Source organism: Haemorhous mexicanus, chromosome 22, assembly GCF_027477595.1.
Source record: "Haemorhous mexicanus isolate bHaeMex1 chromosome 22, bHaeMex1.pri, whole genome shotgun sequence".
Taxonomy (NCBI): Eukaryota; Metazoa; Chordata; class Aves; order Passeriformes; family Fringillidae; genus Haemorhous; species Haemorhous mexicanus.
In genome coordinates this window covers 9,151,729-9,175,200 of record NC_082362.1, presented here as the reverse complement: position 1 = coordinate 9,175,200, position 23,472 = coordinate 9,151,729, and the positions used below count along the sequence as shown (strand labels likewise).

Sequence of the window (23,472 nt, the reverse complement as noted above, 5' to 3'; positions counted from 1 at the left end):
AAGAAACAGTCTTTTTATGTCATTTTTGTATAGGAGCTTATCAGTAACTCTGAATCCCTTTTCTTTCCTTTAGCTTTCTTTATTACAGCAGCTCAACAGCTCAACTATTGCTTAACTGGGGAACAAGAATATCTACAGTAAGAGCTGTCTTCACCACTCTAACTTTGATTACAGAAAATAGAACTCTAAGATGGTGCCAATTATCTATCTCCCCCTCCTTCCCCAGCCCTTTAAAATATTGAAGTGAGTAGTTTGGTGAATTTCCTGTCTTTAGAGAGAGAAGAAAAAAAAGGAAGTTTATTTTTGTACCAGAGCAGACACTGAGATGTAATTAGAACTGCAGCTACAACTGGAACCAAAAGGTTCAGCTCCACCACAACTGAACTCTCAATCTCCCTTAAAAGCAGCTTGGTGAAAATAAATACAGGGGTTTTATTGAAGGGGTAAAAGTTCTCGTTAGTTGAGCTGATTTCTAGCTGAAGGTGTGATTGCAGTTCCCTACCTTTCAGAAACCTCTGGATGGGGCTGTGCAGGTGCTGCAGCCGTGTCTCCAGACATCCCTGCTGTTTGCAGTGTTGGCTGTTGCTGCTGCCCCCCAGTTTGCCCGTTTGGGACTGGCGCAGCCTGGGCGGGCAGGGAGGCAGGAGTGGTATTGTTCATATTGCTGAAAGGTGGGAATGAGGAAGGCTTGCTCGTTGGAATGCCACTGCCCAGGCTGGCAGAGGAGGAGGATGGGGCAGTGGTGGTCAGGGTGGAGTTGGCTGTAGTGGCTGCAGAGGACATGGCACTGCTGGAGGTCGCTGTGATGGTGCTGCTGGTGGGAGCTGCGGGAGCCGACGACGGAGTGTTGGGATTGGCAGCAGGGGCTGTCACTGGGGGCAGAGCAGAGGCTGCCTGGCTGGAGGGAGGGACCAGGTTGGTTTGGGAAAGTAGAGAATTGTCCAAAGGCTGAGAAGCAAGATAAGGACCTAAAACCAGGGGGGAAAAAAAAGCATAAATTTTATAATGCAGCTGTTCTAATGCTTATGTTACCTATGGAAGTCTACAGTTGTAACAAAACAGAACAAACCTCGAGCATGCATTTTACTTCTCAAATTAAAATACCTGTATTAAATTTTCAAAGTCTAATATTTTCATAAGAGCCTTTCAGAAATATCAAGAAATCTGTTTTTAATATAACTTTTTCCAGATGTGTTGAATTGCTGGAAATCACTGCTACAGAATCCAAGCCACCAGTACAAGAAGACAACCGAAGTCCCTGTGAGGCAGCCCCACTGCCATTCCCTAAAGGCACTGCTGGACGGTAAGAGGTCATTTTAGCATACTCAAATACAGTTTAAAACCAGAAAACTGCCCTAATCAATACAACAATACATGATTCCTTCTTCTCTATTGCAAAGGACTAAGTGGCAATTGTATGAAATAAGGAACATTAAAAAAAGGTCATACCCAGCTCATATCTGCAAACTTGAGCGTAGAGTTTGAGTTTGGAGAACGCATCGTTGTTGGCATTGGCTGTCTGTGAGAACCACTCTGTGACCAACTTCTCTGACAGCTTCTTGGAGGCTGTAGGGCCAACCCTCATGATCCCATCAGGTAGTAACTTACAGATAGGTCTGTGCTGACCAAGCCTGCAGGACTGCAAAGAAGGTAAAAAAAACCCTTAAAAGCTGCTAAATATCACAGAAATTATATATCATAGAAAGGCAGAGAACTCTCAGTTTATTTACAATATTCCAAAGTAACATTTTAACTCTAGAATTCCACCATAGGAAATGCTGAATGGTGATTTTATGGGTTACTGTCAGCGTTTTCCTAAATGCAAGAAAACCAGGTTGATAATAACCGACTCTAATCTTCATTCAACCCAAGCATGTAATGAATTAATTAATTACATGGAGGTACCACTATGAACGTGGCAATGCAGAGCTTTGCCACCGGGTGGCGTTTATCGGATGGGAACGGGGAGCAGCAGAACAGCCCTTATCTTCCAAGTGCCCATTCCTAAAATCCCTCCGAGCAGCTTTCCCAGATAGCGTTCTGAGCAGGCGTCGCTATCAGCCCCGACAAGCCTGATAAGTCCTTATGAGCACGTATTAGAAACGGCCTTTCCCAAATCCATTTCACTGCAAACTGCCACAAATCCTGTACCTCGTATATTGCAGTCAGATCCCTAAAGAAGCTTTTGGCTCCGTTGAGCAGAGCCTCGTTCTCCGGGCACACCACGACGTAAGCAACGTCTCGCTGAGACCCGTAGGGCTCCAGCATCAGCCTCTCCCAGTAGGGCAATGCAAATGGAGACAGCACCAGGAAATCGTAATCGTATCCCAACAAAAATGTTGGGATTGGCAGTGGTTCTGGGGACTCATCAGTTCCTGGAAAAGCAAGGCATGTTTTTAAGCAGAAAGCTTAAAATTAACTTCAAGGAAACATGAATAGAACAGCCTCTGGTGTTCCCAGCATCTCACAGGAAGGAGCACTGGCTATCAATGGAATAGTTCTCATTTTACAGATCCAAAGTACAGGATCCAACCCTCTGCAAAAAACCCATCAGCTGACTGGTTTTATTTGAAATATCTCAGGGCCTCAGGAAGAAGTTCCACAGTGTTTTATATTTCCATCAGCACACAGGCAATCAGGAACAGTTCTGCACTGTCCAGGAAGCCTTTTCCCACAGAGCCAAAGCAATCGGGGACCAAAGACAAGGGAAAAAATGTAAATATTCTAAGCAGATGGGTAAAGGGCCAGAGAAGGAAACGAACTTAAGAACATGTAAATGTATAATTGCCATGTTCTAAATATAGCTACAAAAGATCTGCTGGTGAAAGGTCACTCTCGTAACACAGTGGTAAATCAATCTCATATGCTAATGAAGTCATTAAATCGTGAGTGCACAAAATTCACCTTCTATCTGTAAATGCATCACATGTTGGCCACTCCAAACATTTATCAGAGACAAGACACTGAGTAACCCTAGATCTTGAGCACAGTTCTGACAGCACTGAGCAATAAAGCACACTGTCTCAAGCATTTTTCAGTATTTTTAACTCCCTCTGTTTAGAGTAATTAAAATGGGGTGAATGGAAAAATTTTGAGTATAAAACCTGAGCAGTTAACTCTGTTTTTAACACTAAACCCATCTTTGCAATTTCAGTCCCTCACTGGGTGAAGTGTCAGGTGTACACAAACAGTGCAACTGAAGCTGTAAATTTTAAATGCACATCTTTAATTCATTGCCCGTTTTAAGGAATATAAATATTTTCTCTTTTCTGAAGAAAAGAATTCTCCTCTGTCTAATAAGCTCTCGTTAGTTTAAAGAAAGGTCAAGTGCTGTTCAGAATTCCAACAGGCTGAGCAGCACCAGCCCCTGAGTTTGTGTGGATGGAGCAGGGGAAGAAGGTTGCAGGGAGCAGGATTCCATGGAGCCCTTACCGTAGGAGCCTCTCCCAGCCATTTTGTGGAACTGCTGCCAGGTGAGGGGTCCCTGCACGCCCCAGGACCGCACCGTCCGCTTCTTCTGGATGGCGTCCTGCAGCACGGGCTGCAGCGAGAGCAGCATGCGCAGGATGTCCTGGGAGCACTGCATGCTCACATCCACCACTGCGGGGACACAAACGGGGTCAGGGCAGCTGCACAACAGCCAGCAGCCCCAACCACCTCCACTGCCAGCACTCTCTTCTAAAAAACACCTGCAGGCCACCCAGAGGCTGGGATACATAAAGTGGAGCACAAGACGATTTACAGTTCCCCCTCTTCCCCTGACAAAATACACAGATGGATTCTTTTCTTAATTTTGGTTTTTCCTCTAGAATTTTTCCCATTATAAGTTAAACTAAGGGAAAACACCCTAAAATAAAAACAAAACAAACAAAAACAACCCCAAAATCCCCAAACAAGTTGCAGAAGCCTGAAACTCCTGGATTGCCCCTCCCAAAAAGGCGGATTTGCAGGCTGCCACCCAGTGCTCATTTCAGAGAAGTCAAGGGAAGCCTCGGGCAGACTCAGCCCATTTCATCCAGAGCCACCACTGGGCCATTTCATGTACAAGGATTTAGAATGAAAAGCTGACACAAAATTTGGCATGGCTATTATTTCCAAGTCCTTTCTTTTAAAGTATCTTTACATCTTTTTATCCCAAACATCAGTCACAGTAACACGGAGTCTTCTCCTGTGTGCCTGCAAACATCAATTTATTTGCAGTCTGGGCTTTCCAAGTTAATCCCCAGCAAGGCACAGGAACCTGGCTGTGTTCTCCCAGGATTCCTCCTCTTCTTCACTTACAACTATGAACTGCAGCTACCTGTAATTCATAACTTTATCTTTCACCCTAACCCTGTTAAGAATTGCCACTTGAAAATTCTATTAGAGAACAGTAAGCAAATACACACAATGAAGGTATTCCAGGAGACACTGCATCATTAGTCAGGCCCTCAAAGGAAAAATCCAAGGATTTCTGGCAGACCCAACACACAGTGGAGGCTACAATAATGCTTTTTTTTGCCACATGTACCATTAACCTACTGCCCCCCTCTCCTCTTTAAAGAAGGAGGGAAGGCAACTGAATCAGAGCTGTTGTTTAATTCTGCCAGAGTGGCCTTGACAATACGGTCACCACTCAAACCCTTCCTAGAGGCATCAATCATTCCAGAGCCTCTGGAGAGCCACTCACCAAAAGCTCTTTAAAGGATAAACCTGGTGAAGTGTTGTGGACACTGACAGTGGTCTCATGCTACACTTCAGATATATATTGGGAATTTACAACTGAGAGCAGCCAAGGCCTTCCTCTGCTTGGTGATCAGCACAGGACATGGAAGGCCTGGCTGTTCTGAACACCATCAACCAGAAGTCTGTACGAGCACACAGGTGGCAAAAACAGCACTGAAAATCCACAAAGGAAAACCACAAAAAAAGACTCTTCAAAAACAAAACCCCAGACAGGTGGACACGTAGAAAATAAACTGTTTTCAATATTTACCATTTCTTTTTGACCAGTGGTGCAAGCAAGTAGTTTTCACAAGTGCTTCATCAACTTTCCCTCCTGACATATTGTCCATGAACTGCCGTCCATGTTCCAAGGCTAAGTAGCAGTCATTGCAACAATCCCTTTCTTCTACACGTACCAGGTTGCTGACAGCACCAACTTTGGCCATGGAGTCTTGGTCTGCTGCTCCAAAGGGTGAGAACAGGTTGGTGCATTGATCCTGCAGCAACAGTATCAAGTCATCGGGCAGTTTCTCGGGCTCTTTCAGCCCTCCACTGCCGTGTTCAATGGAAGTAGCTCTGAGAGCTTCGAAGCGTTTTTCTGCTTCTTTGCCGCACTCCGTGTTTCGCCCCAGAATATCCAACTCATCTTCAAGAAACAGCCCGGAACTGTTGCCAAATTTTCTATTCATAACAGCACTGAAACCACAGGTACACCTATACTGGGCCTCTTGTGTTGGATCAGGAATGTAAACTCCAACGTCAGCACCTTTGATGTTCATATTGCAAACACAAATGCAGCAGCTGTCGAAGTTGCAGTCTTTGAAGAGGTTCATGACGGACTCGGAGAGGATGAGGTTCACGTACAGGCTGTGTGCCTCGGGGATGGAAGGCACCGTCGCGGGCTCCACCGAGTTCAGCGGCCGGCACGTGGAGGGGGTGGAAGCCGGGGAGTACAAATCCGAGTTCTCGTATTTCACCGAGCCCTGGGCGCTCGCGGGCCCGCCGGCTCCGCGGGGCGTGCGGGGAGTCCTTGGCGTCCTGGGAGTTGGGAAGCGAGGGGTGGAGGGAGAGGGGAGGATTCCAGCGCCGCCGTTGCTGGGAGGGGCACTGCTTGGGGGCATCCCAAACGGAGTGTGGGTCTGGGGCGTGTAGGCAGGGCCGTACTCCTGGTCCATGGCGCTCCCATCTCTGCCGGCAGCCGCAAGAGAAGGAAAGGCTTTAAGTACACAACATCATACTGGGTTTGAAGTTTAAGACTCGGATTTCTAAAGAAGGACCTTCCTAATTAATATTTGCTTTTTTTAAGCTAGTCTTTCATAATCCACACTAAGATTTTCACTCCCTAAGGAACTTCAAGAGCGTTTGTTCTAAATGACTTTGCAGGACTCCCACTGACAGCACCATTAAAGAATCTCTCCCTGCCTCCTTTCTTCTTTTCCTTTGCACAAAGCTCCCAGGAAACAAGTGTGGTCAGAATAAATTATAAATTCTGTGGTTGTATGGAGTCTAAAGGACACCTTTTTCATTCATGGTTTATTTACATGTTGTGTTGACACACACTAAGAAAATAGACCAGGTCTATTGACAGCAGATTCAGCTGAATCCACGAGGAAAGTACCACCTAGAAAGGTTTAACATTTACTTTCCTAAGCACCTGAGTATCTCCAAATACTTGTAAGGCTAACGAGACCGGGAAACATATCGCTAATGAGGAACAGAAGCAACATCAGTATTTAATCCAAGATTTAATATTCATATAATCTTATCATGAAATACATAACACCTCCTTGCTGCCTAATCCATTTTTACCAGCTACTAATGCAGAAGAGAAAAAGAAAGAAATCTTTTCCTTGAGAAGAGCTGGCAGCAAGACCATCCCTACCAAATGCAGGGTACAGAAATGTCCCCTGCAGTTCTGCTGTGACCAGGCCCAGTCACACAGCACAGGAAATGTTTTCCTACTCCCAGCACAGCTGAGTTTACTGCTACTTAAGAAAATAATTTAAGAAACAGCAGCACCACCTACTAAGCCCTTCCAGCACTGACTACACCACCGCAAAAACAAAGTCCCAAGTTTACATTTATCTTGATTGTTACCATCTTCATTACTTATTAAACCTGGACTTGCACCATTAAGCTTCCCCAAGAAACCTTTAAAGGAGACTACAAATAAAATGTATGTACAGTTAAGAAGCTCTTTGAGAAGAGTCTCCTGCAGTAGGTTTAGCCAGAAGGACGTTTTTAAAGGCTCTTGTCGGTTGTATAAACACAGAGCATATACAAATATTCCTACTACTGATTGACAAAATAAATATTTAGGGGTGGCAAAGTGAGCACATCACAAAGCTGAACCCCCCCAGGGTCGTACCCATCTTTGATGAAAGGCATGGCAGGGCCTGGAGGAAGCAGATCCAGCTTTCCCACAGTCCAGCTCTGGCGGTAAATGCATTCCTCAGGCAGTTTGATGGGAGGAAGACACTGGCTGGGAAGAGTCTTCAGTGGTGCAAACATGGAACATCCCACTAAAGCTTGACAGTTCTCAGGTTTATAAACATAAGAATAATCCTGGAAGTCAGACATGGGAAAGCATTAGCGTGTAAATTAAATCATTGCAGCAATTAAATGATTCTCCAAAAAACCAGGACCGAGTTCAAGCAGCAGTTCCTTAACCCAAAATCCTGACACAGCTGCAAGAGAAAGCTGAGATGTGTACACACAATATTCACGATACACCAGAACAAACCTCAGTGAACTGCAGTGACTGAAGGGCCTTTCTGCAGCTCACTAATGCCTACTCAGGTTTTACTCTCTCCTAAGTGGTAAAAGACTACATACTTACTACAAAGAATATTACCTCACCCAAAATAACGCAGGACAAGTTACAAATTGTACTTAATCTCCCCCCATTCCTATTCAGATTTATTTAATGAACTGGTCAATAATCAGCACAAGCATTGATCAGGGCTGTCAGCACCACCTACCTTGATTTCAGCAGGTTTGGGGCTGCAGAAACCCTCATCCACTTCGATTCTGAACTGAGCTCCCACAGTAGAGCTATTCCCTTCCAGCACTGTTCCTCCAAGCGTAGTGTCCATGCTGCCATACTCCTTATTGTTCATGTTCATTGGAGAAAACCCCATAATATGTTGTTCCAGTGAAGGGGGAGTTGGATACATTTTATGGAGATCTGCAGTGCCTAATTTCAGATCAGAAGCAGACTTTAGAGCACGAAAACTTTCTGAAGTGTTTTCCCGAGTCTCAAAATTTTGCAAAGGCAAATGAAGGGTACATTTCCAAATTGCCACAACACATTAGAGTCAAATGTTTACAGCTAGCATTCTCTTTAGGAAAAAAGAAAACACAAATAAATCTTACTTATGCATGACAGTGGGTCTAGATTTCCTGTTTTTGCCTCTTTGCAGTTGGATTTGTCATCAGTGCCGTTCACTGTTCGTTTAGATCCAGGCTAAGAAAGAAGTATTTCAGACATAAACACATGTTCATGTTTCCTGCTAACAGGAAATCTCACCTGCACATACAAAGCTGAGACACTGTATAATATTTAGAAAAATTAAAATAGCTCAGAAGCCTAAGGTTGGGCTTACACTTGTTCTTAATTTTTGGAACCCAGAGAACCTCTCCCAACAGGTCACAATGTTATTGAAGGGAAAAACCAGTTACAAAATAACCCTCATCCTGTGAGCAGACAGTAAGAGAAGCTAAATTAGGGCTGCCCACAGTCTACCAGAACAAACCACAACACTCCCAGAGCCATATTAACATCACTGGTGCTACCACAGGAACAGAAAAGACAAACACAAATCCTGCAACAAGAAATACAGGAAAGAAAAGCTGTCAAAAGTAAAAGAAGAAGAGATCTTTTAACCATCTTTAAACAGTTCAGAACAGGCTGCAGAATGTAAGGGTTCATGTTTAAGAGCAAACACACTTCCTTTACATACTGATGACCTCTGATGGCTGTTGAGACCCTTCAGGCCTTACTCAGCTCCAGCTCCCATTAAAGTTGATGGGCATTTTGTCTGGGTAAGGGGATTTAGGATTAAATGTGGAGCAATGTACAGTTCAGAAAAGACAACTGATTACAAACAGTATTGAAATAGAAACTAGAAAGATAATGGATTCAGAGCCATCAGACTGCAAGAGAAACTGTTCCAAGATAATAGCTGCTGCAGACAAGCAGCTTATTTGGCAGAATGTCCAGTATTTAAATGCCTTTTCTCTTTCAGAAGTTGCTGTTTTGTTTCAATATTACCTTGATGAAGCAGTTAACCAGAGCCCAGACCACAGGAAAAGAACACTCTAGGACCTGCTGAATCTGTACAACTCAAACTAGAGGTATGTTCAGGCAGCACACACTGTGGGGATTGTAAGGAAGTAAGATCAAAAGGTTGTTTGCATCAAAAGTCTGCCTGCATGAGTCAAGCAGAGCAGTCCGTTTGCCACTGAGGGGCCACAGCTCTTGTTGGTGTGAATGTTTTGCAACCTCAACTACAAACACCACCAAAAAAATCAAGCCCCAAGCCACAGAAGGACAAGAGTTGTTCCTTGCTGTTTTTTTAGCTGGCACCTGCCAGGACTTTTTGCCCATCACTTACTGTGAGTTCATCTTCGTCAGAATTGAAGAGATTGTCCAGGTCAGTGTAGGACACCACCAGGTCTGTCTCGTGGAACAGGCTGGTCGAGGCCGTGCGGGCGTGGGCAGCCAAGCGCTGGGCATCTGCAGAGAGACCAACATCACAACTCTGCCACTGCCTCTGCAGGAAAAACTCTCCAGAGCTCTGCCCACAGCTGGGGGGAAGGACACCAAGGGGGTGAGATGGCCTTGCTTCATCTCATCCGTCTTACACGGAGGTGAGGGCCCTTCCATTTTAGATTTTACAGCCAACATTTGTTTGCAAGGTGCAACAAAGAAATGTCCCAAGCAGACTGAAGGGAAATACCAACCCTAAACCACAAAACTTAGCAGCCTGTTAGAATCTATTGGCTATTCAAGACAGAGAAGGAAAAAAGCCTCTTTACCTTGCTTGACAGAAGGACTAAACAGAGACATTGCATCCTCTCCTTCATGGGATAGAACTGTAACGCTGGATGTCCCATCCTCAGCCTATTGAAAAAGGAGAGAAAAGTTTGCTTAAATTAATGGGTGGGATGGGAGGTATTTGATGTCCCTGTGAGGATTCTGTCCCTGGAGAAGGATCAGGTTCTCATTACCCTGTGAGCTCAGCAGGGGCAGGCTGGGGGCTGCTGCTGGCTCAGGGGGAGCAGAGCTTGGGCTGCCAACACAGGGTTTGTCTTGGGGATAAATTTACAAAGCAAATTGTGGATTCTTGCTGCAACATCTTTTAAGGAAAAACCATTACTATCAGATGCTACACATGAACTGTACCAGTTCCTAAAAGGAATGCATCCACACATAACTAATTCTAATAAGCAAATTTATTTCATAGACAAGCCCCCAGTGCAGTTATATTTTCTCCTTTTCTTTTCTTTTGCTTTAAGTACAAGTCTCATGTAGCTGCACTAAAGCACAAAAAAAAAGAATAAAAATTGCAATTCACTGGCCAGAGAGCGAGTCAGGGCTCACCTCACCTACCCCCAGACCTTTCCACTCCTGAACAGAGCACTGGCCTTGTTCCTCCTCTCTCCCCAGGCACCTGCCAGCACCTATTTCCACAGGGAGGCCACTGAGCCAGACTGATCCAGCAGCTTTTTCCTCATGAGCCCTGATGCAATGGCACCACCAGTGTGCCAAAAAAAATTTAGGTGTTGTTTGAGACATGCTGCTTAATTTCATTGATCATTTCTGCTGGAATAGAATTTGTTTTTTAATTTGCTTCTAAATACATGAAGAAGGGTTTAAATTCTATCCCATGCCTAAGGCAATTTGTTTTAATCTCATCACTGATTTGTAGCCTCACTCCTTTACTCACCTTGTGTTTCTTCCCCACTTCCCTCTCAATGTTCTGCCTGTCCTTTTTACTGTCAGGAAATAGGAATTCCACATCTCCATCCACAAAGGCATAAGGATCAATTTCAGGTTCCTGGTCAGCTTCCGTTGCTACAGCTGTTAAATATTGGTTTTTACTCTGATACTGTTGCACCAGTTCATCTGAAACCTTCAAAGGTTTCCTACATTGCACCATTAATCTGAACAGAAGAAAAATAAAAATCACAAAATCATTTATTTAGCATTTATTACATGGAATTATTTCTGCTATCACACAGCCTTAACAAGAACAACCTCATCTTTCCACTTCCTTCCTTCACAGCCCAGCTTCAGAAAACTTTTGGGGATGAAGATTCAATCATTACTCATTTAATATCACCTCCTTCCACACATCAGATCCAGCTGTGTGATTCATCCTGCCCCTCTCTCCTCAAGCACTGTCAATTCACATAAAGATTAGTAATTTATCCCAGGTCATGGCTGTCATTTGTTATAAGGCACAAATGGATTCAGCTCTCCACATCCACTAAAAGAAACTCACCAGGCTAAAGAATTACTCACTGCATTCCCCAAAAACACCCAAGCAATAATCCCAAGTAAAGCACACAAATGCCACTGTGCTCAGGAGCCACTTCTATCACTCAGATCAATACAAATGAAGCTTGCAGCACACCAGTAACTCATTTACTAATGAGAAAATTCTAACCACATTTGCCTTTATCAGCATTTTTCTTTTGTTAACGTTCTGAGCCAAAAGCTGGAGCTGGTAAGTACACAGAAATTGAGGTTTTCTCTCAGGAGTATTGGTTTCACAAATGTGGCATTGCACCAGGAAAAAAAAGACATTGGCAAGGAAAAAACTCTTCTGACTCTGAGCTGTAGATGTGCCCCTGAACCAGCTTCATTTTCTGTACCCCAACATACAGAAGGCACCAGGTGAGGAAGGTGCTCCTTCAGACAAGATGAGAAGCTCCTGCACATTCCTCTCAACTATAAAAACTTTGACTTTGTCAGACACTTCCTAGAAACAAACTGTCTCAAAAAACATCTCACAGCCAACAACAATGCCAAATCCATCCATGCTGCTCTTCCATGCTCAATAAGCCAGTTTCTAAACCCAGCAAAAATTGCCATCAGGAAAAGAAAAATAAAAAGGCAGAAAAAGAGATGGAAACTACTTTCTAGGAATGGGGAATTAAACATCTCTGCTGGTTTTTTGACCAGCAGAGAGGAAGAGAAGTTAACAGCCAGATATCCCAGGGGGAAAAGACTGTTTTTGGTAAGTTGTCAAATGAAACTAGGAAAGACCATGTCTTGAAGAGAAAAAAGGAAACATCTTTCCTCATCGACCTGGCTGAAGTGAATTCAAGGCAAAGAAAAAAAGCACTAAAAAATCCTATACATGCACATCTTGAAAGAGCCTCTTAAACAGTGACCACAAAGAATGTCCAGAGCTGTGTGTGAGCACAGAGCAACAGCTACACCACATTTACTCCTTCTCCCAGCTCTCCCACACAGCCATTCAGTGCTGCCACCAGTGGCTTCCCACTGCCAGCAACGGGACAAAAACCAGCTCCAGGTTTCTGTCTTGTGAGTAGCTGCTCTTCCAAATTCAGCACCTCAGCTCCTAAAATGAAACCCAGAGCTCTCAACTATTTGATACTGATCACAGGAAGAATCTCCTTTTACCTAAATAAGAAAATTTAGACCCAAAATAATGGACAGAAGTGCCTGGATAGAGGCAGCTCTGGGTGCAGTGCTCAATTCCTCGATGCCAGCCCTGAGCCCAGGTTTGTCACCTCTCCTGCACACCCAGCCCTGCTAAGCTGTGCCTGCTGTTAACAGCCCTGTCAGCACCTGCTGCCTCCCAGGGCTGTCCCTTTCCAGCAGTGTCCTCACAGGGAGGTGTTGTGAAACAGGGATGACAGGGACAATTCCCTGCTCAGCCAGCAGCACAGGGACACAGCCCAAGGGTTCTGGTTCTGGGCTTTTGTTCCTATAGTTTGGGGATTTGGTGGTGGTGATCTTCATTGGGGAGTTTGTTTAACTGGTAAAGCAAATTCATCTTGGCTCATTCTGCAGTAAAGCAGAGCCCAAAGTTTTAACACTAAAACCACCAGAGTTTGATTTCCTCCAGCGGTCCTAAGCTCCAGAATTTACTCAAAACAGTATCCAAAGTGACCAGTTCCTTTATCCAAATGGAAATAAGCAGCAGAGCAGAATGTTTTACAAGCTGGGGCTTGTAACATCAGCTCTTCTAAGTGAAGACAGGAGCCGAAATGAGAGAAGAAAGTTTAACAGGATCTCTGCAGCTGAGACCATCCATATTTTCTTTAAATAATGAAGAAATCAAATACTGAAGTGAAAAAGTAGTTTCTTTTTTTTTTTTGGGAGAGGAGGGGGAAAGGAAGGAACTTAAGTCTCTAATAGGCATCATTTGGCTGCAGATTAATTTTATAGTATAAAAATAAATATCATTGCTGTCAGCTAAATCAGAACTAAAACGAGAAAAAGCTGGAAAGTCTTGCTACAGATCCGACTGTGCTTTGTCCTCCCGTTTCACAAGGATTATCTTCTTGTACCCAGAGCTGTGCTCACACCCTCAGCATTTCTGCTCCTTCTACAGAGAAACTCCTGCCTTTGGCCTTCCTGTTCTCTCCCTCCTCGTGCTGTTCCCCCAGGATCAAGCACCACTTACTCTGTAACTGATGTTACATTTTCCTGTCCAGCAGGTATTACTGGATCATCTCTCAACTTATCATTTGGAAGCTGGGGCGGTAAGAACTCCACATCCTTTTTCTTTGGAACTTTATAATACTTCCAAGTCGTGTCAGCTTCGTCCTCCTCCAGGTTGACGGCAGTGCCCACGTACACGGTGGGCTCTATGACCTCGGGGAAGGCGGCCGGGAAAGGCTGGGACAAGCCATCGAGCCTGTCTTCCATCGCTTTCGTGGGCACCAAGGGCTCTGGCGTTGGCATCTGGTAGAAATGTTGACTCTGGGGCGTGGAGGGGGCTTTGGGCACGCCCTCGTCGGCGCCGTCGCAGGGGTGGGGGCTGAGCGGCGGCGGCTGCGGCGAGCCGGCCAGCTCGGCCCCGTGCAGCTGCGGGGGCTTCGCGCCCTCGGCACTTCGGATGGTGGCAAACCTCACTTGGCTGTCTGGTGCAGCCATCACCAGCCTCTGACTCGCTGAATCTGCCTCCATGGCAACATCATCGCTGATAGATACACGATGATGAAAAGGAGTCAAAGGGCGTTTCTGTGGCTTATCCCCTTTGTCTTGCTTCTCATTTGTCTTGTGCTTCGGAGCCGCCGGCTGCTGGGGGCCCACAGGTGGGGCCTGCCCCTGTTGACCTGAATTTCTTGGTTTGAGATTTTTGTGCCTGCAGAATTAATACAGGGGAAAAGACTCCACATTAATCTTTCAAATATGTCTGTGGTGTTCTCTTTCACTAGATAAGAACCTGCTTCTAGGCCATTAAACAGCCTGTGAGAGACGTCTGGAACCGAAACTGTTCCAAAGTGAAGCTGCCCCTTCTTTCTGAGCAGAATTTCAGTGACTTGAGCAGCACTGTACAATTTTAGAATGCCGTTTTTAAAATTGTTACATGTCTCCTATGAGCCAAACACACAAATAACCCTCAGAATTAAGACAGTATTTTATAACTGCTTTAGCAGAAATAGATTGTCACATGAATACCTCATCATTTTTAACTTGTGCCAGCACTGATGAATCAGTAGAACAACGTAAGAATTAGTGAATGGCTTCTGGAATTCAAACACTGGTACCAGCCAAGAGAGCTGCCCAAGCCTCACTGGGTTAAGGACTGCAGAATTAACACCAAGAACCAAGAAGCCAAGCTCACTCCTACTAAAGCTATTTCCAAGCTATTACAAGGCTTCTGGAGCTGCTTACTTACAAATTTAGCAAGTGTGGGGAAAAAGAAAAACACAGTGTCTCAACTGCATTCATACAGCTGGGTCTGTTCAGTGTAACTGCACTTGAGCTTAAACATTTCATCTGCAAGTTCAAGATGCCAGCTTTCAGGATCATCTGACAGAATGAGGCACATGAAATGCTGAAGTGTAGAATGAAATGTTTATGATTAAGCCATTGAACTGCAGGTACATGCTCAGTGCCTGGGAGTTCTTTGCCACTCTTCCATTAGCAAAGTTAAGAAGCACTTGTATTGAAAAAACAGGATTAGGCAGGGATAAAAGGTAAGAGGTATCAAAATCTATTTTTACTTTAAACTCTTACACACATCCACATGTTTTCCTCCACTTAGAATTCAAAACACGTGGAATAATAAGGGGGTTTAGGTCTTTGCAATTTCTCTTTAGGCAATTGCATATTTCTAATACACACCTCACATAGTTAATTGACTGGTTTGCTCTTAACTAGTGCTATCATAGCTAAATTCTCCTTGAAAAGAACATTTAATCCTCCTCCACACCCCAGCTCTTCTCAGGACACAAGTATTTCCACAGAACTTTAACCAACCATTTCAATAAGGGAGTTAAAAAATGCATTTCTCTCAAAATGCTCCATCCTCCAGACAGTAATTTTTTCCTAAGATACCAATATTCCCTGCAAGGTAATCAGTGCAACATTTAAATCAGAAAAAGTGTTTAAACCTATTGCAACACTTCAGTCACCTAAAGATTAATATTCTGCCATCAGTACAGAAATTGAGAATTCAATGAAATTAATGTTTCCATTTATTTTAAATACCTATATTAACAGTCTGTGGCATTCCAGCCTCAAAAAAGGCTGTATTATATACATCTATTTATATATATGTAATCTTAGACATTTTGCCCTTTGTTTTGATCCCTTTTTTCCCAGCTAATATAAAAACCACACACTGGCATCCACTCCCAGAGGAGCAGTTTCCCACACAGCCACCCATGGAATGCCACCCTTCCCAGAGAGCAGGTCTGGGGCTTTTATTCCTATAACAGCTTTCTCCCTCAAGGCGAATGCCACAGCCCTCTGAAGAGGTGCTTGGATCCTAAATAAATAGCATTTCCTTCCCCTTCCTGAGAAAGCTGCCCATGAGATGGTGACTGCCCACATCCACAGGAACTCCAGCGCTCAGGAATTGTCCCTGCACTGGCAGCAGCTCCCCCCAGCCAATTCACTCGACTCCAACCTCTGCAGCAACTCCTTGGGCAGAATTTCAAGACCTCCAATGACATTTAGGAGAGGAGATACAAATTTTGTTCCAGCTTTCCTCCAAGCAGCTACTGCTTAATTACTCCTGCAGGAGAGATCAGGAGCCTCTCCTGAGCACCGGAGCCCGGTGAACATGGCTGGGCTGTGCCTCTGCCAAGTGCTGTACCTTGAACAATTGCAATTTGTCCTCTGCGTGGCTTCAACAAAATCCCAGGATGCCACCTTGTCAGCTGTCTCCTCCTCACACAAGCCATTTGATGTAGCAGAATACTTCCTCCTAGGATTCAATACCAGGAGAGTTATTTGGGAGCAACATATGTTCTTCTCTTATCTTCTGGCAAAGCTCAAGAGCAGTTTGGTGACAAGGGATTTGGCAAAGAAAGGATAAATAGCCTTTTCCTGACATATTAAACTGAGAACTAAGTAAATCATTCCTAAATAGTTTGGGAAAAAAATGAACTTCTTTAGAAATGGTTTATTAGAAGAGTAAAGTGCATTCCACCAGCAGTCACAGCACCCTTAACAGAACTAATTGCTACAAGGAGCACACAAAATATTGGTATTTTTGGCTTCAGAGGATAAGTACTTACTTGTTCTGTGCTCTGTTCATGTTGCACTCTTGCCAGACTCTGTCCACCACTTGGTTGGCCAGTTTTCTGGGGATTTTGCCACCGTGATGGCTGGTACTGTCTGAGATAAATCCATCTGAAACTGAGGAAAACTTCACCCATTTCTGGGCAGACTGAGCATCAACTGAAAAGCAGCACCAGAGGAAACAGATTCAGGCAGTGAGACAATGCAGTGTCTATCAGTGCAGTTCAAGCACCAGAGGAAGAAAAGGGACTTCTTGACTCAGTGTTAGGAAATAAAAACACACAGAAAATTTAGGAAGAGCAGCAGATTATTATAGGAGATTTTAAAAAACATCAAATAAAAGTGGGCTGGATATTCTTTATCTTTGATGAAAGTGACCTGAAATAGAAAACAACTTGAGCAAAGTCAGGATTATGATTAAAAAACAGGGCCAAGCTTGGGTAACAGAAGATCATGGAAGGAAAAAAGAAACAAAACCTCTTCTGCACAATAAAACTTATGTAAATGTCACCTGAAACTATCAGTGAGTCTCACCTGCTGTGACCTAAATCAGCTCCCCATAAGGCCTGCTCACACCCAGGGCAGAGGGCACGCAGCCTTACTGGAAACGACTACAGCCAAGCTTCCTGGACTGGGAGGAAACATCACCTTTCACTGATGAGCAAGGACACAACGGGGGTGGTGGAGCTGTGTCAGAACACAGGCATGCCCACAGAGGGGAAAAACCCCAAAAACTTCCCCAGAGCAATCCAAAGTACTGGTAAGCAGCTCTAGTTTCAGCAGCTTAAAGAAGAGTTGGAGTTCATTTTGCCCACAGCTGGTGCCATCAGTTTTACTACAACAAACTTAGGGCTACAGAAATGTGATTTCCCTGGGAAGCCAGCTGCCCACAGAGCACCTGAGTCCCCTGCAAACACTGCTGTGTTAGCAGAAGCCATGGAAACAATTCCCTCATGCAGAAAGCAATTCCTTCCCACCTGTCTGAACCTCCTCTGGGGACGTGGGTGGCGTCAGGGTGACCGAGGACATGGCAGGGTCTCTGGTGGAAGCAGGCACTTGGTGGACCCCCAGGCAGGCAGTGGAGCAGTGGGGAGCCCCCACGGAGCTGGGAGCAGGGATGTCTGTCTGAGGGACCAGCACGAAGCACGCTGGGTACACCATCCTCACACCAGCTGCAAGAGAGGGCAGTGCCCAGTCAGTCACACTCAGGGGCACCAAATGCATCATTTCAGCAGCAACTCCTGAGCTCACAGACCCTTTCTACCCACTGAAGCATCTCCTTGGACAAAAACCATCTGTTGTCACTTCCATCATTATTTGATTTGCTTCACACAGAAGATTTGGGTGAATGAATAAAAAGGGCTTTGTACAGGCAGAGACATCCACATGCTGCTACCTGCTTCTGTCAGTTTGTTTTATAAAAGGCTGGAAAAATCCTTTTAAGCATCATGTAGCACTGCCAACATCCCCAGCAGCACGAGGGTCTCCAGCCATCACTGCACTACGAGCTCCTCACAGAGAAGGGATTGCATTTGCTGGCAAATCAAAGGTCCCCAGCCCACAGAACAATCCACTGCATCCAGGGGCTGGGATTTTGGGAAAAGCAGCAGATAAAGGCAGTGCCTGAGTACATCAGGTTCTCCAGGACTGTGGTTTTGAAGACATCCCTAAAAGGCAAGTCTGCTCTGTTTGAATTTGCAGGGACTCTGAAACAGCACAACCTGCTTTTGATTCAGCTCAGATGTCAACAGTGATCATCCAGGGCTTTTTTTACTCTCTTAATTTTATTTTTTTTAAATCTTCCCTCTCAGGCATATTAGAACAAGACCTCCTACTAATGGGTCTGAGAAATCCACTTTGAGCAGCAACTCATTATAGAGAGTCCTGAGCATCAAACAGGAAAACCAAACCCAACCACCACTGTTGCAGAGGAATCAAATGGGGTCACTTCTGCATTCAGAATTTTGCAGGTTTATCCAGCTAGTTTATTTCAGTAATTAAAGGTAATCAGGCTCACCAACAAGGACTTCAACAGCAGCTAAAGAATCATCCTCCCAATCCATTTCTTCTTGTTTCTCCTCAGATCCCTCCTTCAAGTTGGATGTGACAGGGTAGAATTGCTTCCACTCCCCAATCAGCTTTTTTGTGGATGAATCAGAAAGCTTGAAGGACTGCCCTGTGAGTGTGCCATTCAACCCAAAGGGGCTCAGGATAACTAAAACAGAAATAAAAGTCCATTGGAGATGGTATTCACCCCTAATTCCCTCTTGCTCTCTGCAACAGCAGCACTCTTATTTCAGCCACACCAAATAAACAATTTACCACTGGTAAGTCAAAATGCAGCCTAATCATGATTTACACTATTCAAGCTTTTGGCAATAGGTTCCCATTGTTAAATTCAGAGGTACTGTAAGAATTGAGGAACCACAATAACAACTACAAATTAATCCAGTCAAACAAGCAACAGGCAAGTTTCCATCTAGGCTTGCAAAGAGTCTCAGCTACAGGTGGGATAAAGAAACACTTCCAGGTCCTGGCAGAGTTTAGGTGTTTCCTCATCCTTTCATTCAGCTGCTTACAACAACAGGGAATACATAGGGAATCATCTGCTTCATGTTTAGTCTTGTCCATAGGAGGGAAGCACAGCTGCTGTTAAGTTGCATTCAGGAAAAAAAGCCAGTTTGGACACTGAGCACTGCTGAAGGTGTGTGGCCATGCAGGGGAGGTGGCTCTGCAGGGAGGGATCACACAGCCCCACTGACCAGACTCAGGCCCCAGCACTCCTCTGTCTTCCAGAGCACAGCCTGCATCTGCTGGGGGAACCACAGGGATTTACAGGCAAGGAAGAGCCAAGGGAAAAGGGTGGGAATAGGTTAAATCCACTGAGGAATGGGTTAAAGTCAGAACTGGATTTCTCACAGGGGGTTGGTGAAGATATCTGGGAGTTATAAGGTTGAAACAACAAAGTATTTAAGTCACCAAAATGGCAGTACTTGGAAAGGGTGTCATGAGGACAAATGATTCAATTACATGCCAAGAGATGAATATGCAAATGCTCCACCTGCAGATGCAGCAGGGCCAGGACACAGCACCTGGCAGTATGGGCACAGCTGGGCACAGCTGGGCAGCTCTGCCCCATTGCCCAAACCCTCAGGGAGCACCAGAGGAGGAATGCAGGTGCCAGAGGCAGCCATCCCACCTTGGAAGGGGCTGTTGGACTGCTGGGCCAGGGTGAGGTGCTCCTCACTGAGCAGGTACACGGGCTGGTGCTGGCTGATCTCCACGCTGGTGCACACGTTGCTGTCCCCATGCAGGAAGAAGGTGAACGAGCAGGACAAGTGCTCACTGCAAAAGCAACAGCAGAAAAGAAGTCTGAAGTACAGAATTTCTGGGAGTTGGGCTCTGTTTCAGTAGTTTTCAGGCATTTCCTCACAATATATTCATTAATGGAAGTAACCAAAACACCCTTCTTTGTAAATATCAAGAAAATGCTGAATGTATGTTCCCTTTACAAACCCAAAGAAAAATCAGTTAGAAAACAACAGACACCAAGTTTTCAATTTCTTCAGTCTGACACTTTATATTTTGCTATCTTGAGGACATTTAAACCATTTTTTTTTGCAAGACAAAACCCTGTAATTTAATATTTTTATACCTTATGCATTTATTTAAAATCTCTAGAAATATTTCTGAACATATTTTATTTTTAAAGACATCATATCTAGGATGTCCTGTCACAGCCTCACTAAGCAGAATTTAATATCAGCCAACAAGTCACTTATTTAAGAGCAAGAAGAATGGCAACAGCTTTGAGAAGTGGTTTTGTTTTGTTATTTAAATTGAATCTTATCTTCGTGTTCTTGAAGCCAATCAAGTAACTAAAAATGAAACCCCATACCTACACACAAAAGGGAAGACACAATCAATTTAAAAAACCGAGGCTCAAGACATTCTTAATTAAAGTCATTAAGGCAAGTGTCAGTGTTTAACAGCAGATGCTTCACTGACAGCTTCTCTCATGGTCCTGAGTTTTAGGGGGGAAGAAACCCAACAGCACAAAACTCCCCAAGAAGGAACATTTCTCCTTCCTACACCTGATTTAAATGCTGTTTCCCAGGGCTGTGCACAGTTGCTAGCAACTGCACAAAACCTTTCACTCCACAAGATCACCCTGCAGAGAATTTCTCATTTTGGGGGCCTTGCTCTGTGTTGTTGGCACAAAACTACAGCTGACCCCTGCAAGGACAACCAGGAGAACATTTCATCTGCATCCACATCAACTCCATGATTTATATGAAATAGATTTCACCAACTTTAATTAAAGGGCAGCAAGAAAAGAAGGCAAAACCAAGCAGATCCCTGCTAGAAGTGGCACATCCTCATACCCACCTGGAAAACTCTTTATTTCCCCCTTTTAAAGAAGCTGTACAGGCACAACATTCCTCAGTCAGAGTGGCTACAAGTTATCCCAAGGGTCTGCCAGACTGATGCACTCCAGCAGGAGGAGAGCAGATGTTTAAAAGCAGAGGATGCTGCTCATTTGGACATTAAATTAGGTCCAACATCATGGCCAGAGAAGGACCAAGGTCAAGGAGAAGCTGAGAAGAACTTCATAAAGTGCTGGTGAGAAAATAAATCTTCCTTTGTAAGGAGGGAGCAGCAAAACCCTGCTCAGTCTCAGGGAAAAAGGGCTCAAGTCACAGGAAATGCTGATTTTAGTCAGTCAGAACAGCAGATTCTGGAGAGCATTTCTGCATAACCCAATGGAAAAGACACTCCATGAATTCCTGCAGCCTGGAAAGGAATGCAACAGCTCTGTGTCCCAAAAGCACAACCTGACCCCAGCAGCCAGAGCCCAGGATGGCAATGGAGGCTCTGGGACATTCCAGTTCCTTAGGCTAAAACCAGTCTGGCATTCCTGGGAAGGCACAAACAGCCCCAGGGCAGGGAGAACCCAGAGGCACCAGAACACCCCCCCTAGAACACAACCTCCACGGGTGCTGGGAACATTTCCAGTGCCTTTTCCAAGGGGTTTCTTTCCCAGAGGGAAATGATGGGATGGGGAACAGCAAGGGGAATGAAAAGTCTCTGGAACTGGCACAATCCATTCACTCCATGGAAATGGAAATAGGTTGTTCACCCTCACCCCCGAGCCTCAGAGTCAGGGAGGAGAAAGGTGGAACAGTGACAAAAACAAAGCAGATTTAAAATTGAGGACCAAAACCATCCCAAAAGGATGAGAGAAGCCTCAGAGTGCTCGTGGAGGAGCAGGAAGAACAGCACATTTTTATTCCAGCACCTTGAAGCTGGAGTTGCAGTGACCCCACTGAGAGCTGCTCTGAGGGAGAACAGTTCTCCAGCTTTGCTCATCTGCTCTTCAGGTTTAATTGTGTTTTAAGGGCAAAAAAGGCAAGATCTGGATGAATTATGAACTGCTTTGTACCAGCTGAAACCCACACTGCTCAGGAATGCCAGGAAAGTTCCATTGAAAAATGCAGTGAGGATGGAGCTGAGCATCTTGTTGATGCCTTCAAGTGTAACAGAAGCCACGAGGCCAGGACACACCACTAAACTCCAGTATGGAAATCTGATTCAACTGTAATCCTTATGCAAATGGTGGAAGATTAATTTTCCAACCGAATTTTATTTCCCAAACCATACTGGATGTTTTAGGGTGAAGGAGGTGGCAGTGCCTTGGTTCCCTGTGACAGACACGATTCAGAAGCTCAGTATGAGCAAGATAAAACTTCAAAATAAAAGCACATATTCCCTATATACACTTTAAATGCAATTAAGCTTCACCTCTTGTAAACAGCCCATTGTTAGCCAGATAAAGGGCAAACAATCACGGCATAATCTGATGGAATTCAGATAAACCAAGACAAAGGGAGCCATCAGCATGATAACAGAAGCATTTCAATTCATCTCAGCAAAACCAGTCCTAAGGAGGAGCAAGGAAAACTCAAGGTCACCATGCAAAAGCCAAATCCAAAATTACAAACAAGAAAAAAGGAGCCCAAATCAGATTTCTTTTCTCCCCCAGTTCAGCAGGGGAGAGGTTTCCATCAAAATAATCAGGGAGTGAGCACCCAGTGCTGCCCCTGCCATTGTTGCCAGCTCTGCCTCCATGGCATGGAGAGAGGATCCACTGCCACAATTCATCCTGGAAAACCCAAATTCCACCCAATTTCCACTAATCCTGGCTATAAATACAAGTGTGAAAAGCAGAACAAAGCACAGCACCGGGGGGTTTCTTTTGGAGGTGCAGCAGAGTTCTGGCCAGGAGGATAAAATGTTTCACAGGAGAAATACAGAGTAAAAAAAGGAGTCTGGAAACTCGGGATAAGGAAACAGATCCCACCTGGGACACAAAGTATCCCTGGAAGAACCCGTGGGCTTTGAAACAAAGCTTAACCTGAAAGACAAAATTAACACTTCATGGACTCAAATGCAACTTGTTTCTTCTGAGCCAGTCTGCTCAGAAACTGCTTCCCCACATTTAAATTATTTCAGGTTACAGAACTTAAGAAACAGCAATGCATGTGGAAATAATCACAAGAAATACAAATAAAGAATCCTAATTAAAACAGAAAAAAAACCAAATCAAAACCACAGGGAAGCTCTTTGGAGGGAGTGGAGAAAAGGAGGAAGGAACATGAAGAACCAGAGCCCTACAGTACTGGATGCCCCCACACAAATTATTGTATGGGCTTAGCAAGAAACTCTCCAAACATGCAGGCTTTTTATTATTGTTTTGTTTCAATTAATACATTTGAACATCCTCCAATTCTTTAAGTTTCTAGAGCCTGGCTGGCAATGCACAACCTCAGCTTGGGAGGAATATTCCAAACTTTACCATACTCTAATTTAAAAAAAAAAAGGGGGGGGGGGGGTATATATATATTTTTTCCACCATTTCTCTAAGTCCTCCTCTAATCTTCTCAAGAACTCACCTCACAGCCAAAAATCCTAATCAAGCAAAAAGTCTGCCACGTAGCACTTTGGGGTAAATAGGCAAATTATCTTTA

The 23,472-nt window shown here is 44.5% G+C and overlaps 1 protein-coding gene across 1 annotated transcript in view; it reads right to left on the bottom strand.

The window, feature by feature from the left end:
* The window catches only part of MED13 (mediator complex subunit 13), a 55,380-nt gene that overhangs the window by 9,381 nt on the left and 22,527 nt on the right, over window positions 1–23,472 (bottom strand). Inside the window, exons 4-20 of the mRNA XM_059866366.1 lie at window positions 19,644–19,789; window positions 18,462–18,659; window positions 17,422–17,616; window positions 16,441–16,603; window positions 16,017–16,127; window positions 13,371–14,054; window positions 10,656–10,872; window positions 9,745–9,829; window positions 9,321–9,442; window positions 8,080–8,170; window positions 7,686–7,900; window positions 7,073–7,269; window positions 4,976–5,892; window positions 3,433–3,600; window positions 2,152–2,375; window positions 1,450–1,639; window positions 503–968 (exon numbers count right to left, since the gene is read on the bottom strand). Coding sequence (XP_059722349.1) covers window positions 503–968; window positions 1,450–1,639; window positions 2,152–2,375; window positions 3,433–3,600; window positions 4,976–5,892; window positions 7,073–7,269; window positions 7,686–7,900; window positions 8,080–8,170; window positions 9,321–9,442; window positions 9,745–9,829; window positions 10,656–10,872; window positions 13,371–14,054; window positions 16,017–16,127; window positions 16,441–16,603; window positions 17,422–17,616; window positions 18,462–18,659; window positions 19,644–19,789 — 4,389 coding nt within the window. The remainder of the gene's footprint in view (window positions 1–502; window positions 969–1,449; window positions 1,640–2,151; window positions 2,376–3,432; window positions 3,601–4,975; window positions 5,893–7,072; window positions 7,270–7,685; window positions 7,901–8,079; window positions 8,171–9,320; window positions 9,443–9,744; window positions 9,830–10,655; window positions 10,873–13,370; window positions 14,055–16,016; window positions 16,128–16,440; window positions 16,604–17,421; window positions 17,617–18,461; window positions 18,660–19,643; window positions 19,790–23,472) is intronic.